This window comes from Muntiacus reevesi, chromosome 2 (genome assembly GCF_963930625.1).
Source record: "Muntiacus reevesi chromosome 2, mMunRee1.1, whole genome shotgun sequence".
NCBI lineage: Eukaryota > Metazoa > Chordata > Mammalia > Artiodactyla > Cervidae > Muntiacus > Muntiacus reevesi.
The window spans coordinates 228,850,951-228,864,933 of NC_089250.1; the positions used below are offsets into that span (position 1 = coordinate 228,850,951).

The following is a 13,983-nucleotide window of genomic DNA, read 5'->3' on the forward strand; positions in this document are numbered from 1 at the left end:
GTCAAAATTTTGTGCTCATTGTAGCTTTCCTCCTGATTCACAGGCATAACAATTTACCAGTTTTCACAGTTGCAAATTCACAGTATGTAAGTAATACAAAGTCAGGCAGAAAGGGAAAGTAAGAAATCAATAAATCGAAACCAGGAGAACAGTGAAACTATGGCAAAAAGATGAATTGTGCCTGGAAAATTATACTATATAATGACTAAAAAAAACCATGTCTTTTAAAAACATGATTTAGGTAATTTGCACGCAATATACAATTGAGGTAGAAAAATCATATTAAAAATAAATTAGGCCAAATAACCTTGTTATTCCTTCTACTTTATATAGGGTGTTGCTCATAATCCCCCTCCCCAAATGTTACTACTCACAACTCAATCAACCAAATGAACTATGCCACTGAATAAAAGGAATGAATAAGGCAAGTTTGAACAGTTGGGGACAGAAATATATAGTGATAGCTGTGGTGATACAGTTGTAACGATTAATCATTCTAAATTCTCTATCATAATAAACATAGTTTTCCCCCAGTAGTACAATAGGATCTTTGCAAGCTGCTTGCTATAATCAGGCTGAGATATTAAAACAAACTCTACTGATGCCAAACACTGGAATTATCCGGTACGTGAAGCAGTGCTGTTGTGCTCTGTTTTGTCCTTAGCCCTGGTCTATGTGTCACTTGTTCCCTTCTTTCTCTTACCAAAGGGTCAATAATTTCTCAAATCCAGAAAGATTTCACACTTTGAATTCAAAACAACATACCCAGGAAGGCACTAATTCTTTAAAGCAGAAATCCATGCCAAAAAAAGAGAAATTCATGCCAAAATAAAGATTCTAAACTCCACAACCCCAAAGTTTAGTTACGCAGAGAATTGCTTGTGATCTCAGGTTTGAAAAAAGTAGTACCCACCAGGTATGTTCTCACCTCTGATTTTGGAGTTTAGCGTAGGGTACTATACAGATCTGACTTAAACATGAAGGCCTAAATGATAAAGACAGGTACTCTTCAAGGTATTAAATAAAACCCTCCAAGCTACTTCTCTTAACCCTGAATCATTCTTATTAGCATTCCACCTGCAGTCTTATCTCCAGACCTTCCAGTTTAAGGCTGTACTTTTCAATCAAGTAAAAATCAAGGTCAGGTTTATTCTTTTCACTGTTATTTAATAGTGGCAACTCTGGCCAATACAATAAATACTGAAAAGGAGGCAAAACTATTTTTATTTATAGATAATGTTATTTTAAAACCCACAAGTCCCAAGAGAATTACCAGGAAAATTATTACACCTATTAAGGGAAGGGCGTAAGACTAAAATAAATTAAACAAGTAAATAAATGTAATACAATAGAGAAGTAATACATTTTGGATAATGAAACAATGTAAAGGTAACAATTCTTCCCAGTAAGTCATATAATATTTAATGATGTTTTAATAAAAATCTTAGCTTTTTTCTAGATACTTAAAATGCTTTCTGATGGTCATCTTAAAGACTTTTCCATATTGGCCAAGGAAAATATTAAAAAATTCATAAAAATAATATGCTTAAAATAATAACGCATAAAAATAATAAAGCTACAAGAATTGTAAAATGTAGCAATGGTGAAGGAAGAAACTGGTATCTGTCAACAAACATTAGTAGCATTCACTGCATTACAGGTAGCTGAGTCAGTCCCTGGAACTAAATAAAACAAAAAGATACGGTCCTTATTCTCAACGGGCTTTTAGGTTAGAAAATGGAAGAAAACAAAAAAGCTCAGAAACAGACATATATATCCCAGAATTTATTACGATTTATATAATATTTGAAATACTTGGTGAGAGGGCAGTTTTTTTTTTTTTTTTTTTTTTGAGAGGGCAGTTTTAATGAATGGTTCTGGGATAACTTGTCAATTATTTGGAAAAAAGTAGATCCCCTTTTCAAGCTAAATAGAAAAATTAATAGCAGAATGAAAAAAAGGTGAATTCATACTTTTGGGTAGGAAACAACTTCATTCACAAAAGACTGAAACATAAAAACTACAAATAAATGGGAAAAAAAGATTATGCCATTAGAGAAAAGAGCTAAGAAAAAAAACAATGGAGAAATTCAGCTTTACTAATAAAAAATACAGATTCTAGTATTGGTCAGGATATAGGAAACTGACTTACATTGTCACTGGACTGTAAAGTGTCACAGCTTTGAGGAGGTTAATCTGGTAACATATATATCGAGGATTAAAAATGTACACTTCCTACTCAGTTCTTCCATGTTTCAGAAATAAATCACTGGGACAGCAGTTCTCAAACTTTAGCATGGATCATACCTGGAAGGTTTATCAAAACACAGACTTGGGGGGGAGGGGGCATTACTTCCAGAGATTTTGATCCAGTAAGTCTGGGGTGGGGCTTGAAAACTTGCACTATAACAAATTCCCTAGTGACATTAAAGCTGTTGGCCCTGGAACCACACTTTAAAGACAGCTTCAACAGGAAAGTGATAGTATACTAAAGAAACAAAGAGGCTGAGCTGCTTCTGTCTTACTGTTCAGCTGTATATGACTTCATTCCCAAGGTCTCTGATGGGCCAGTATAGATGCTGGAGTGCCAGGTACTGTATGTTGACAGCTACCATGCCTGCATTACACTTAGCCAAGAATGAAGAAATGACACAGGGCATTCCTTCTTCTTTTAAAAACATTTGCTTAGAATCTACCACGATGTCAAAATAAAAATTCTGAGTAACAAAACCACCACCACTCCCCCAAAGTTGAACACACATGTAACTGTCAGACTTAGTCACATGGCCACACCTAATCCCAAGGAAAACTGGAAAATCTAGTATTTATTTTGGGTGATCTTGTGCTTAAAGTTCAGAGATCCACTGAAAGCCAAAATGGATATTGGAAGAACACTGGCTACTTCTGCCATAGTCCCTTATAATCTACTCTGTACCCACCAGCTAGTGATCCTTTCAAAATATAGATCAGATCACATCACAGCCTTTCATAAAATCTTCCAACAGAGTCCCATTCCATTTAGAATAAATCCATACTTCTTACTCTGACTTCAGAAGTCCTATGTCCTGACCATCCCGCTGACCTTCCGACTGCTAGCTACAGCTACACAGGCTTTTCCATTACTTCAACACACCAAGCTAACCCTTGCCTTAGGGACTAGTTATTCCTTCTGCCTAGACACACTCTGCATGGCTGGTTCCTTCCTGTTACTCAAGTCTTATGAGGGCTCTCTGACTGCTAAAGAAGCTCCATATTTTCTTCATCTTGTTTTATACATAAATACATAAATAATAATACATAATAAACAAATACATAAATAGTATTTCAATTATTACTTATATTACCCACTATTTTCTTATTATCTGTCTCTTCCTATTAGAAAGAGGGACTTGTCTGATTCACTTATGCATCTCTAGTGATGAGAAGACTGGCTGGCCCACAACAGCACTCAAAATTAGATGAATATGTGAAGTGACTAAGCATAATCCTGGTTATATCTCCTTTGTAACTACAACATACAGCACAGAGCGCCACACTAACAAATTAACAAGCACAAACCTTGGTTAAGAATAGGCACACAGATGACCCGGCTTCTTTTCTTTGAGCATAAGTCAGAGGACAGAGAGAGAATAGATTTTTTTCCTTTTCAGGTATGCTACTTTTCTTACTTTAATCAAGCTAACTCACTTTACCTTTGTTAGTAATTAAACATACCTCTTTCTAAGTTTTCCTGTTTTCAGCATCTCAGTGGTAAAGGTAAGGTTTGGTAAACTTGTCATGAGATCCCATAGTGTAACAACTGCCTACCTGGTCTCCCTGCATCTGTTTTCTGAAGCAGAATGGAGTTCAATTGGAGTCCATATACTTGAGGTAGTAACTTTTTGTTCCAAAGAACAAAAAAGTACCCTAGTTTAATCAAACTCAATTTAACTTTTTAGTTAAGAAGGAAGATGGAGCTTGAAGAACTCTGGGATCACTCTAACCGCTTCATGCTAATCCCACTGCCAATCACTTCAAAGAAAGCATAACTGCAGAAGTGCTGCTTCTTGCCTGCAGAATGTGACAACCTTCTTGTGAGTCAAAACGCTCTGGAGATGGCACTATAGTTGTATGCTCTAATCACATCGGAGCCTTCCTCAGACATCCACAGCAGCTACCATCGGATTTTAACGGGACCAGGTCACATTTTGATGAGTATTTTTGATGTCTTCTCACCCACTAACACTGTAATTTCCAATATATTATCCTGGGCATACTTAAACCAATACATTTAAATGTCATTTTGACTAGGACAAATTGAACCTTCAGATTAGTACACCCTGTAATTTTATGAACAAATATGCTAATAAGTGTCAGTTAATCTGGGTCACTCTGATGAGTGATTGAGAGGGTGAGGCCCCAAAGCAATCAAAGCAAACTTGTTCGCTTTTGTTGAGTTTTAAGACCTACCTCTCCTCCTTCCACCAAGAGTTCCTTTGAGGGAGTTCTGTTAAGGAAAGTTTGGAAATCTTTTAGGATTCCCCTTTGCAACTTAAAGACCACACTAAGTGGGATCTCAAAAGTGCCCAAGGGACACATTTAAAAAAAAATCAATTATTCTGAAGAATCATAAATTTCAAAATGACAGAGGATTGTGCTGAATGGGTAGTAACCAAGAGCAGAACGTGAATTATTCTTTAGAATTTTAGATAATGAACTTTACTTATATAATAGTTAATCTTTTTTCTATTTTATTCCTAAACGGGCTTTGAAAATGGCTTTGATTTGAACTTATAACGTGCATGTGCGTGTATTACAGTGCTGTATGTTTTTCCTAAAAGGTCAGTTTGGTTTCAAAACAGATAATTGGATTCAAGTAATCAAACTATCAAATTATAATAAAACCATCATTTAGTCAGATTTCTCAACGGTACTAATAAAACATTTTCTCTAACTCCTGGGGGTGGGGGGGGGGGAGGAAATAAAGTTAGCTTTTAACAAGGCTATCTTTAAAAACTTCCCTCTTTAAAGGATAACTTTTCAGTATGGTACTTATTTTTCTGTATTGTTTAATTTCTTGAAAAAGACTTAAGGATGAAGGACACAAGTTATTATTTGTCACAGTCTCAAATAAGATTTTTAAAATACAGTGCCAGTTATGCACTGTAACACCATAAATTTAACCACGGTTTATAGATTTAAATATAACTGAGTATAGGATTCTCCTGAAACAAGTCTGCAGAATGAATATGAACAGTGAAAAATGGGTTTATAAGCCTAATATTTTCATGTGACTATCATACATAATTTTGATACAAGTCAAATTTTATTAGACTTGGAGTGATCATAAACCGTTAAAAGTGAATTATTCAGTTTTAACAATATATGAAAGGTTTAAAAGCCTAGCAGAGTTATCCTTTTGTTCTCACTGCTGAAAGTAAAACCCAAGAATCAAAGGCATCTTAAAGAAAATTACCTTCTACTTAAATCCACACACTCATTATGGCTGATTTGTTTTAGTAGAAACTGACCATAATATTCCAAACAAGGCTTTTGGCAGGTAATATCTGTAATTATGCAGATGTTAAATAACTGCTTCTGATAAGAACCTCTTCAATGTTGAAACAATTTACACCTTAAGAGCTACTTTTTTATGCACTGGTGCACACAATGAATAGAAGCACCAGAAAAAGCCAGTATTTTTTAAAATGTAGTTTTTTAAGATTAAAAACACCAATATTTGTATAGGTAACACATGCATTTGGCTTTAAAAAAAAAATCAAGTGATACAATGGGTGGGCAGTGAAACAGAAGTCTTCCTTTTACTCTTCTCAGTCTCTTAGATATTTTTCTCAGAATCAACTTTTGTTAATTTCTTGAATCTTCCCAGAGGGATTCCTCCTATGTACAAGCACATATCCATGAACTTTAGAAGACTTAAAAATAGCTTGCTTTCTCTCTAGTAAGCCTGACAACAAGTTAGTCTGAACTTTAAAAATACACCAGCGTGTAAAAATAGTGTAGGCTGCATAAAAACAGTGTAGAAAAAAAGAAAAGCCAGGTATTACTGAAATTCATTGTTTCCACTGTAGCTCTGCCATCAACCAGAGAATCCTTTCCTGAAAGGTGCAAACATTAAATGCTTCACGCTGGTGGCCAGAGAGGGCAGTGTGTACCTACGACAAACGCAAAGGCAGAAAAGCTGCAAAACCCTTCACCATTCCGGGAGTATCAGAGATTCCGTCCTATCCAGCCCAGTTTCGTCAAGTTCTGCAGGTAGAGCTGTGTAACAGATCTACGTGATTTTTTCCCAGAGGGGGCTACTCAGATGGAATGTCCTTATTATACTGAACAGCCTAAGGGAATGAGACAACGAAGCAAATTCAGATAAGAAGCACTATCACAAACCCTACTGTGCGAATGATTTATTTTGAAAAAGTAAAACAAAATCTTAATTTCCAAGGAATGGCGATGTAAATTGGGAATTACAGACAGGAAAGACTATAGAAATTAGTTTCAGAGTTTTAACATTTTAATATAATGAGGAAATCATTAATGATTTATGGAGTGACTGCGAAACAGTCCTAGGTTAGTTACCTTTGTACAAATTATACATATACAGTGGATAGCTAAATTGCTGATATCTCGATTATAAATTTAGAAACATATGGAGTAATTTTTGCAACTAAAATTGAATGCAAAATCATACTGAATTTTCCAGTAAAACAAAATTCAAAAGTGTTAATGGGTGGGAAAAACCCAACATTTTTCACTGTACAAATATTAAGATACAATGAAAAGCGGTATATGGTACCGCTAATCAATGCCTTAACGCCTTACCCTGTATTTTGAAAAAGAGAACATTTCGTAACATTACAAATACACAGCTATTCAGTTTTCAATCTAAGTCAGTAGCAGAAAAGAGAAGCCCTTTATTGGTAGTGGTGTTTTCCTCCGAGGGCGGAAAAAAAGGATTTATTCAGTTCGATTTTCAGAAACAACTTTGTATCACAATCTTAATTATCCATGTACATAAATTTTAATCTAATATTACACCTCCTGGAAAATGCAAAGCAGCTGTAGTATGTTTTGGAGCTTTGTGTACTTGGCAAGCCGACTGTTTTATTTCCCGGTACAACAAATCAGAAAGAATCAGACAGCGGCGGCAGGGTATCTGAGGTCCCGGGGAGCGCCCGGGCGCAGCCCCGAGCAGCGTCGCCGGGCCGGGCCGGGTCGCGGCGCCCGCAGTGGTGCCGCAGCCTCCGCGGCCGCAGCAGGTGGGACCCGGCCGGCGGGCAGGCCGTTTCGCCGCCCGCCACCGCGGGGCTTTTCGAGAACCGCTCCGTGACGCCTCAGCTGGGCTTTTTATTGTTCGCTAGGACTGACTTTCTGTTACTAATACTGAAAAGACCGGCCTTCGCTCCACTCACACGAACCCTACAACTTTGCAAAGCGATGTACGGAATTCCGAGGAAGAGGCGCGAGGGCAGAGCTCTCAGGGCCGGCCGGGCCGCCGAATCCCGATGAGCTTCCCGGGTCCCCCGCCAAGGTACACGCAGAGGGCTGGGAAGAAGCGCTCGCAGAACAAGTGGATCCCGGCGGGAGCGGGGATCCGCGGTCCGCTCGTGCCAGACAAAGGGGCGCGTCGGGCGCCCGGCGCCGGGCAGGGACGCGAAGAGGCCGGTCTCGCCCGCAGGGGGCGCCGTCCGCGGCCCCGGGCGCTTACCTTTGAGGACCGAGCAGAGCTGCTCCAGGGCCATGATCCCAAGCGGCCCGGCGCTTAGCGAGGGGCCGAGGCGGCGATGAGGAGGCGGCGGCTGCGGCGGCGGAAGCGGGGCGCTCAAGGCTCGGCGCGGCTGCAGCCCCGCTCCGTCCCCATCGCCCGCCACCAGGTTGCTCCGCGCGGGGCAGGGCTCAGGTCCTGCGGCCCGCCATGCCCGAGTCCCCCGGCGGGCTCTCGCGCTGACCCAGCCCCCCGACGGCCGCCGCCTCCTGCTCCACGGCGCTCCGTCCCATCGACTGCCTGGGAGCCCAGGAGCTCGGACGCGAGGGCCGGCACCGCCACCGGCCGCTCCGCCTGCGGCCGCAGCGCGGGCCCGGCTGAAGTGCGGGGCGCTGGGAGCCCAGGCTCATTTAAGCTGGGAGCGCGAGCGCCGCGTGCCGGCCGCGCCGCCTGCGCGCATGTGCCCGCCCCCCGCCCCCGCCCGCGTGCCCCTCGCACCCCTCCCGGCCAATCGCCGGGCGAGCCCGCCCGCGGCCTCGCACCCTGGGTGGGCGGTGCGCCCCGCGGGCCGCCGTTGGGCTGGGGGCGGGGCCAGGAGGTCTGGGGCGCCGGCGTCTCGCCCGCGCTCTGAGAGGCGGGTGCGGAGGGAGAGCCCGGCCCGTCCCCGCCCTCCGCGGGGCGCGGGTGAGCAGGTCCGAGTCCTCGAGGCCTTCCGCCTGAGTGAGGGATGGGACTCGGCAGCCCTGGCCCGCCTGGCCACCTCCGTCTGCCCTCGCGGCCGGAGAGGGGCGCCCAGACCCCTCACCCTCCTAGGACCTCAATTCAAGGTCAGAGCTCCGCCCTCCTCAGCCTTCCCCGAGTACCTGCCTCGGCGGCGGGCGCGCACCTGGGCGGGGCTCGGGACCGAGCGAGTCTGAGGTTCTCACCTGCCGTTAGCATCAGGCGAGTTAATGTGACCCACGGTAATGTTTACTAACAGTTACGGACCCGCTTCCCGGGTTGCCAGGCACAGCACCAAACACTTCACCTATCAACTCTGTGATCCTCGATTCACCTCCTGCGGGATGGGAAAGAGGAGGCGGGGAAGGTTAAATACTTTGTTGGGAGCCCCACAAGGAGTGAGGGAGGCAGGGTGGTGAACCCAACAGATCCGCCTCCAGAGATACCCTCTTTACCAGCCATGCTGATGGTGTCACTTGACTCTGCTGATACGAAATCTCCACATTTGTAAACAACTGCGTAGTATGTGGTGTTAATTCCGTTTTGTTTTCTCCGTAGTGATTATCATGCTTTGAAATTACCCTGCCCATCTACTACTTGTTTGTTTGTTCATCACCTGAGTCTCATTTACAACACGATTAAAACAAGTTGCTTGTGATATGTGCCGGGGAAACACCCATGATTAAGGCCCTAGAGTAAAAGAATATTTATACCTGTATCTGACACATAGGAACTCCATAAATATTTGTCTAACAAGTTAAAGTTAAGGACAAATTGTGGCAACTGAAACTCTTTTTCCTTCTGTCCCTCAGAAGGTATTAACAAAGTCTACAAGTGAAAGCATATTTAACATCAGTTAATATTAAGGTAGCCTTTCACCATGTGCCATGAAAGATACATGATGTGTATATTTGGCTTCCTAAGGACAACTTACCAACAGTTAAATTAATGCTGCATGCAAGAACCAACTAGTAATAAAGCATTTTAGGAGACTTTTCCACTGATAGAATAAAGTGACTCATTGAGAGACTAGGACAGTATTAAGATTATTAAATCTAAGTCACAGACAGTGGTGGACAGAAAGAATTAGGAGGAAGGAGCCCTCTCAGCTTCTGGAATAATCGTTCTTTTTTTTTTTTTTTAATGTACTTTTATTTTTCTTTGGCTTCACTGAGTCTTCCTTGCATTGCAAGGGCTCAGTAGTTGTGGCTCACAGCCTTCCTTACCCCTCATCATGTGGGATCTTAGTTCCCCTGTTCCCTAAATGGGAATCAAAAACCTGGGACCTCTGCCAATAAAGGCAGATTCTTAACCACAAGACCACCAGGGAAGTCCTTGGAATAATGGTTCTTAATGCATAATTATTGGCTGAAGGAAGAATCCATGTGTGTATGATGTCATCAGAGAATGCTTCGTGAAGGAGGTGACACACGAAGAATGACAAGTCTGTGGATACCAAGTGGAGAGGAGAGATGGTAGAAGAGCTTTCACATCAGGCAAGGAGCAGCAGCAAGCATCTTTTGGGGGGCAAATGTGGTGATTGGGAGTGAAGATGAAGTTGAATATGGTGGGTTTGTCTATGGGGATTTTGCTTAATTGCTAGGTGAAGGAGTTTATATCTAACTCAGGAGGCCAGAGGGGCAATTTCTAATAGTGGAGCAGTGGAGTTCTGGAAAGATAAATCTGGCAGTTGAGTTGAAGATAAAATGGGACAGAGTAAAACAACTGTAGTTAACAACTGTAGTTAAAACAAAGTATATACACAGTACTGTTTCATTTAGTCTAGTACCTCTTACTGGTAGTAACATTTTGGTGAAACCTAAGAAGTCTTTTCTATAGTATGTTCACTGGGGAGTAGATTCCCAAGGAGTGGTTTGGGAATGTTCATTTTGTGGCTACCTGTTAAGACACCTATTTTTTGGATGTAATTGTCTACAGTAGATCTTCCATGGAGTGTGGTAAAGCACAGATCATAGCTGAGATTACTGTGTGACCATATGTTGACTAAATCAAAAGGAAAGCAGTTTGCATCTCTCTCAGCTGGGGAGTTCTGTTTTTGAAACATTATTTCCCTGGAAGACCACCCAGTAGCACCCAATCTGTTCCCAGATTACCTCCAGTGCCCAGGTGATTGAGAACTCTGCTGTCATTGCTCTTTGCCTGATCTTTCACGCATAGATCTAGCCTCTGAAACTCCTCAAGATCATTCTTGTGATTTACATTTTGTTTTCTCTGACCAAGTCTTCTGTAGCACTTGAATGGCTTTGTGGAGCACTGACTTACTTTAAAAATACTGCATTTTATCTCCGTGTTTATGTACCAAACAGATTTTTATTGTCTCTCTCTTTTGCTGGAGTTTGGGAGCTCTTACATTTTATTAAATGATAGCCTAGAAAGGCAGGTTTAGAGATGGTTAATAAATGGTTCATAACCATTTAGAGATTGTTATGAACTGAATGTTTCCCTCAAAATACATGTGTTGTGGTTTGAACCCCTAGTGTGCCTGTATTGGAGATGAGGCCTCTAAGGTTAAATGAAGTCATAAGGGTGAGACCCTGACCCGACGGGATTAGTGTCTTAGAAGAAGAAACAGCAGAGAGCGCAGGCATGGAGGAAGTGCCAGGTGAAGACCTGATGAGAAGACAGCAGCCTGCAAGCCCTCTTACCAGAAACCAAATTGGCTGGAGCCTTAATCAGGGGTTCCAGCCTCCAGAACTGTGAGAAGATAAATGTTGGTTCAGTCACTTAATGTATGACATTTTGTTATGGCAGTCTGAGCAGACTAATGCAGAGATATACCATAACTAACAAAGATATAGGAACTGACACATAACCAAACTAATACATAGAAAATCTATTTGTAGAAAAAAAAAAAAAAGGGAGGGTGTGTCTTATACTGTTTTTCTTACAATGTGCATATATAACTTCAATGATGAAATTTAATGAAAAGCAAAATTATATAGAATCTCATTGTATGAAGAGTTCAGTATATGAAGATTTCAGTGGGGTTTTTAAAGGAAGGGAAAGAGGAAGATTTTTTTTAGTTTATTGAATTAGTTGGCTTGGGTTGTCATAACTACATGTCATAGACTGGGTGATCTACACAATGGAAATTTATTTTCTCACAGTTCTGAAGGCTAGAAGTCCAATATTAGGGTACCAGTAGGATTGGTTTCTGGTGGGACCTGTCTTCCTGGCTTGCAGACTGCAGACTTCTTGCTATGTTTTCACATAGCCACAAACTCATGTCTTTTCCTCTTCTTATAAGAATATCAGTCAGATTATATTGAGATCCTACTCTTATAACCTCTTTTAACTTTAATTACATTCTTAAAGGCCCTATCTCCAAATATAATCACATTTTGGATTAGAGCTTCAGCATATAGATTTGGGTGGGGGGAAATGCAGTTCGGTCCATACACTCATAAACTAGAATTGTCCCTGTGCCAATGTTATTGAAGAAGGCTTGTCTGCAGGGAGTCAAAACCGGGTCATTTGGTAATGATGTCACCTAAATCTGTTTTCAAATTTCTGCCTAGTATAATTGCAAAGCAAGAGAAATTTTAAGAAATGTTATCTTCTACCAGTGCTTAAGTATTTCAACTTTATCGGGAAGATTTCTGGTCATCCATTTACTTGAGAAACTTAGATTGTAATTATATATTTTAGAATAACATTGTTAACATACATGTATCTTTTTCTTAAAAGCCAGAATCTCATTTTGAAAGATCTGTTTACTTTATGTTTAACCCTGTTTACTAAAACTGAAACAAAAGCAAGTCTCTTGGTACAGTAATAGGCATGTAGTGGTATCTTTCCATGGTCTTAATGTTCATTTCCCTAATGGCAAATGATGTTGAGTATCTTTTCATGAGCTTAGTTGCTATTCATATATCTTTTTTTGGGGGCAGTGTCCAAGTTCTTTCTCACTTTTAAATTGGGTTATTGCTTAGTTTTGAGAGTTCTTTTACATTTTATACATTCTGGATATGTCTGTTATTGAATATATGATTTGCAAATATTTCCGTTGCATATGTAGCTTGTCTATTCATTCTCTTGAAAGTGTTTTTGGCAAAGAAAATGATTTTAAATTTAGACTGTTTTCTTTTATGGATCATACTATTGGTCTTATTTCTAAGAACTCTTTGCTTACTGCAGTTCATGAATGTATTGTTATATGTTTTCTTCTAAAAGTTTGATAGTTTTATCTTTTGCATTTAAGGTTATGATCCATTTTGAGTTAATTATTGCATGAGGTGTGAGGTTTAGGTCAAGGTTCTTTTTTTTCTTTGCATATGGATGACCAAATATTCTAACAGTACTGTTTATTTCAAAGACCACCTTCCACTGAATCACTTTTAAACTTTTCTCAAATATCAAACAGCTATATTTGTGTGGGTTTATTTTTGGACTTTCTCTTTTGTTCCATTGATCTGTGTGTCTGTCTTTTTGCAAGTGCCACATTATCCTGATTATTATAGCTTTATTATAAGTCTTAAAATCAGGAGTTTGACCTTCAACTTTGCCATCTCTTCCAAAATTATTTGAAACTATTCTAGTTCCTTTACTCTTTCTTATAAATTTTATAATCATCTTATCTATGTTCAAAAAATACTGTTGGAGTTTTGATAGGGATATTGTTAAATCTATAGGTCACTTTGGGGAGTGTTGACATCTTTCCTAGGTTGGATCTTCCAGTCTATGAACACAATATCTTTTATGTCTTCCTATATTTCTTCTATTGCTCTTTCATAGTTTTCAGCATATAGATCCTGTGCATGCTTTGTTGTTTTTATACCTAAGAATTTCATTTTGGGGATCTATTTTAATTGATATTTAAAAGAATTTCAATTTCCAGTTGCTCATTGCATTTATATAGGAATATGATTGATTTTTTGTGTTGACCTCGTATCCTGCTGAACTTGCTGAATTCACTTAGTTCTAGGAGATTGTGTGTGTGTGTATAGATTTTCTAGACTACTATGTCATCTGCTAATTGGGACTGTTTTATTTCTTCCTTTCCAGTCTGTATGCCTTTTCTTTTCTTTTCTTGGCTTATTACTTTAATTACGGTTTCCAGTACAGTATGGTAAATCAACTGTATTTCAATTAAAAAAATTTAAAAGATCTTATATTAAAACAGATGTAAAAAAAAGATTTTCTGTATTATGTTAAAAATTATCAGTGGGAGAGGACATCCTTACCTTGTACCTAATCTTAGAGGGAAAGCATTCAGTCTCCCACTATTGAGTATGTGTTAGCTGTAGTTTTTTTTTCTTTTTTTTTAAATTAATGCCCTTTAATAGGTTAAGGAGGTTCTATTCATAGTTTACTTAGTTTTTTTAAAAAAATTGACAGTGAATGTTAGATTTTGTCAAATTATCTTTCTGTGTCTATTGAGAGGATAAAATGGTTTTTCTGACTTAATAGTATGGTAAATTATATTGCTTTCTTCCCCTTCAGATAGTGAACTAGTTTTGCATTCTGGGATGAAAAACACTTGGTAATGATATATTATCTTTTTTATATATTTGTGCACAAAATTGTCTACTGTTTTGTTG

General features: G+C 39.9%; 1 protein-coding gene across 4 annotated transcripts in view; it reads right to left on the reverse strand.

Annotated features, from left to right (window-relative positions):
• NETO2 (neuropilin and tolloid like 2) overlaps nucleotides 1–8,056 on the reverse strand; it is a 94,095-nt gene extending 86,039 nt beyond the window's left edge. For all 4 annotated transcript variants that reach the window (XR_010661670.1, XM_065925266.1, XM_065925265.1 and 1 more), the window contains exon 1: nucleotides 7,706–8,056. Coding sequence is in view for 3 of the 4 variants with exons in the window: in XM_065925266.1 (XP_065781338.1) it covers nucleotides 7,706–7,739 (34 nt within the window). In the remaining variant the exon portion in view is untranslated. The remainder of the gene's footprint in view (nucleotides 1–7,705) is intronic.
• Between the last annotated feature and the right edge of the window lie 5,927 nt (nucleotides 8,057–13,983).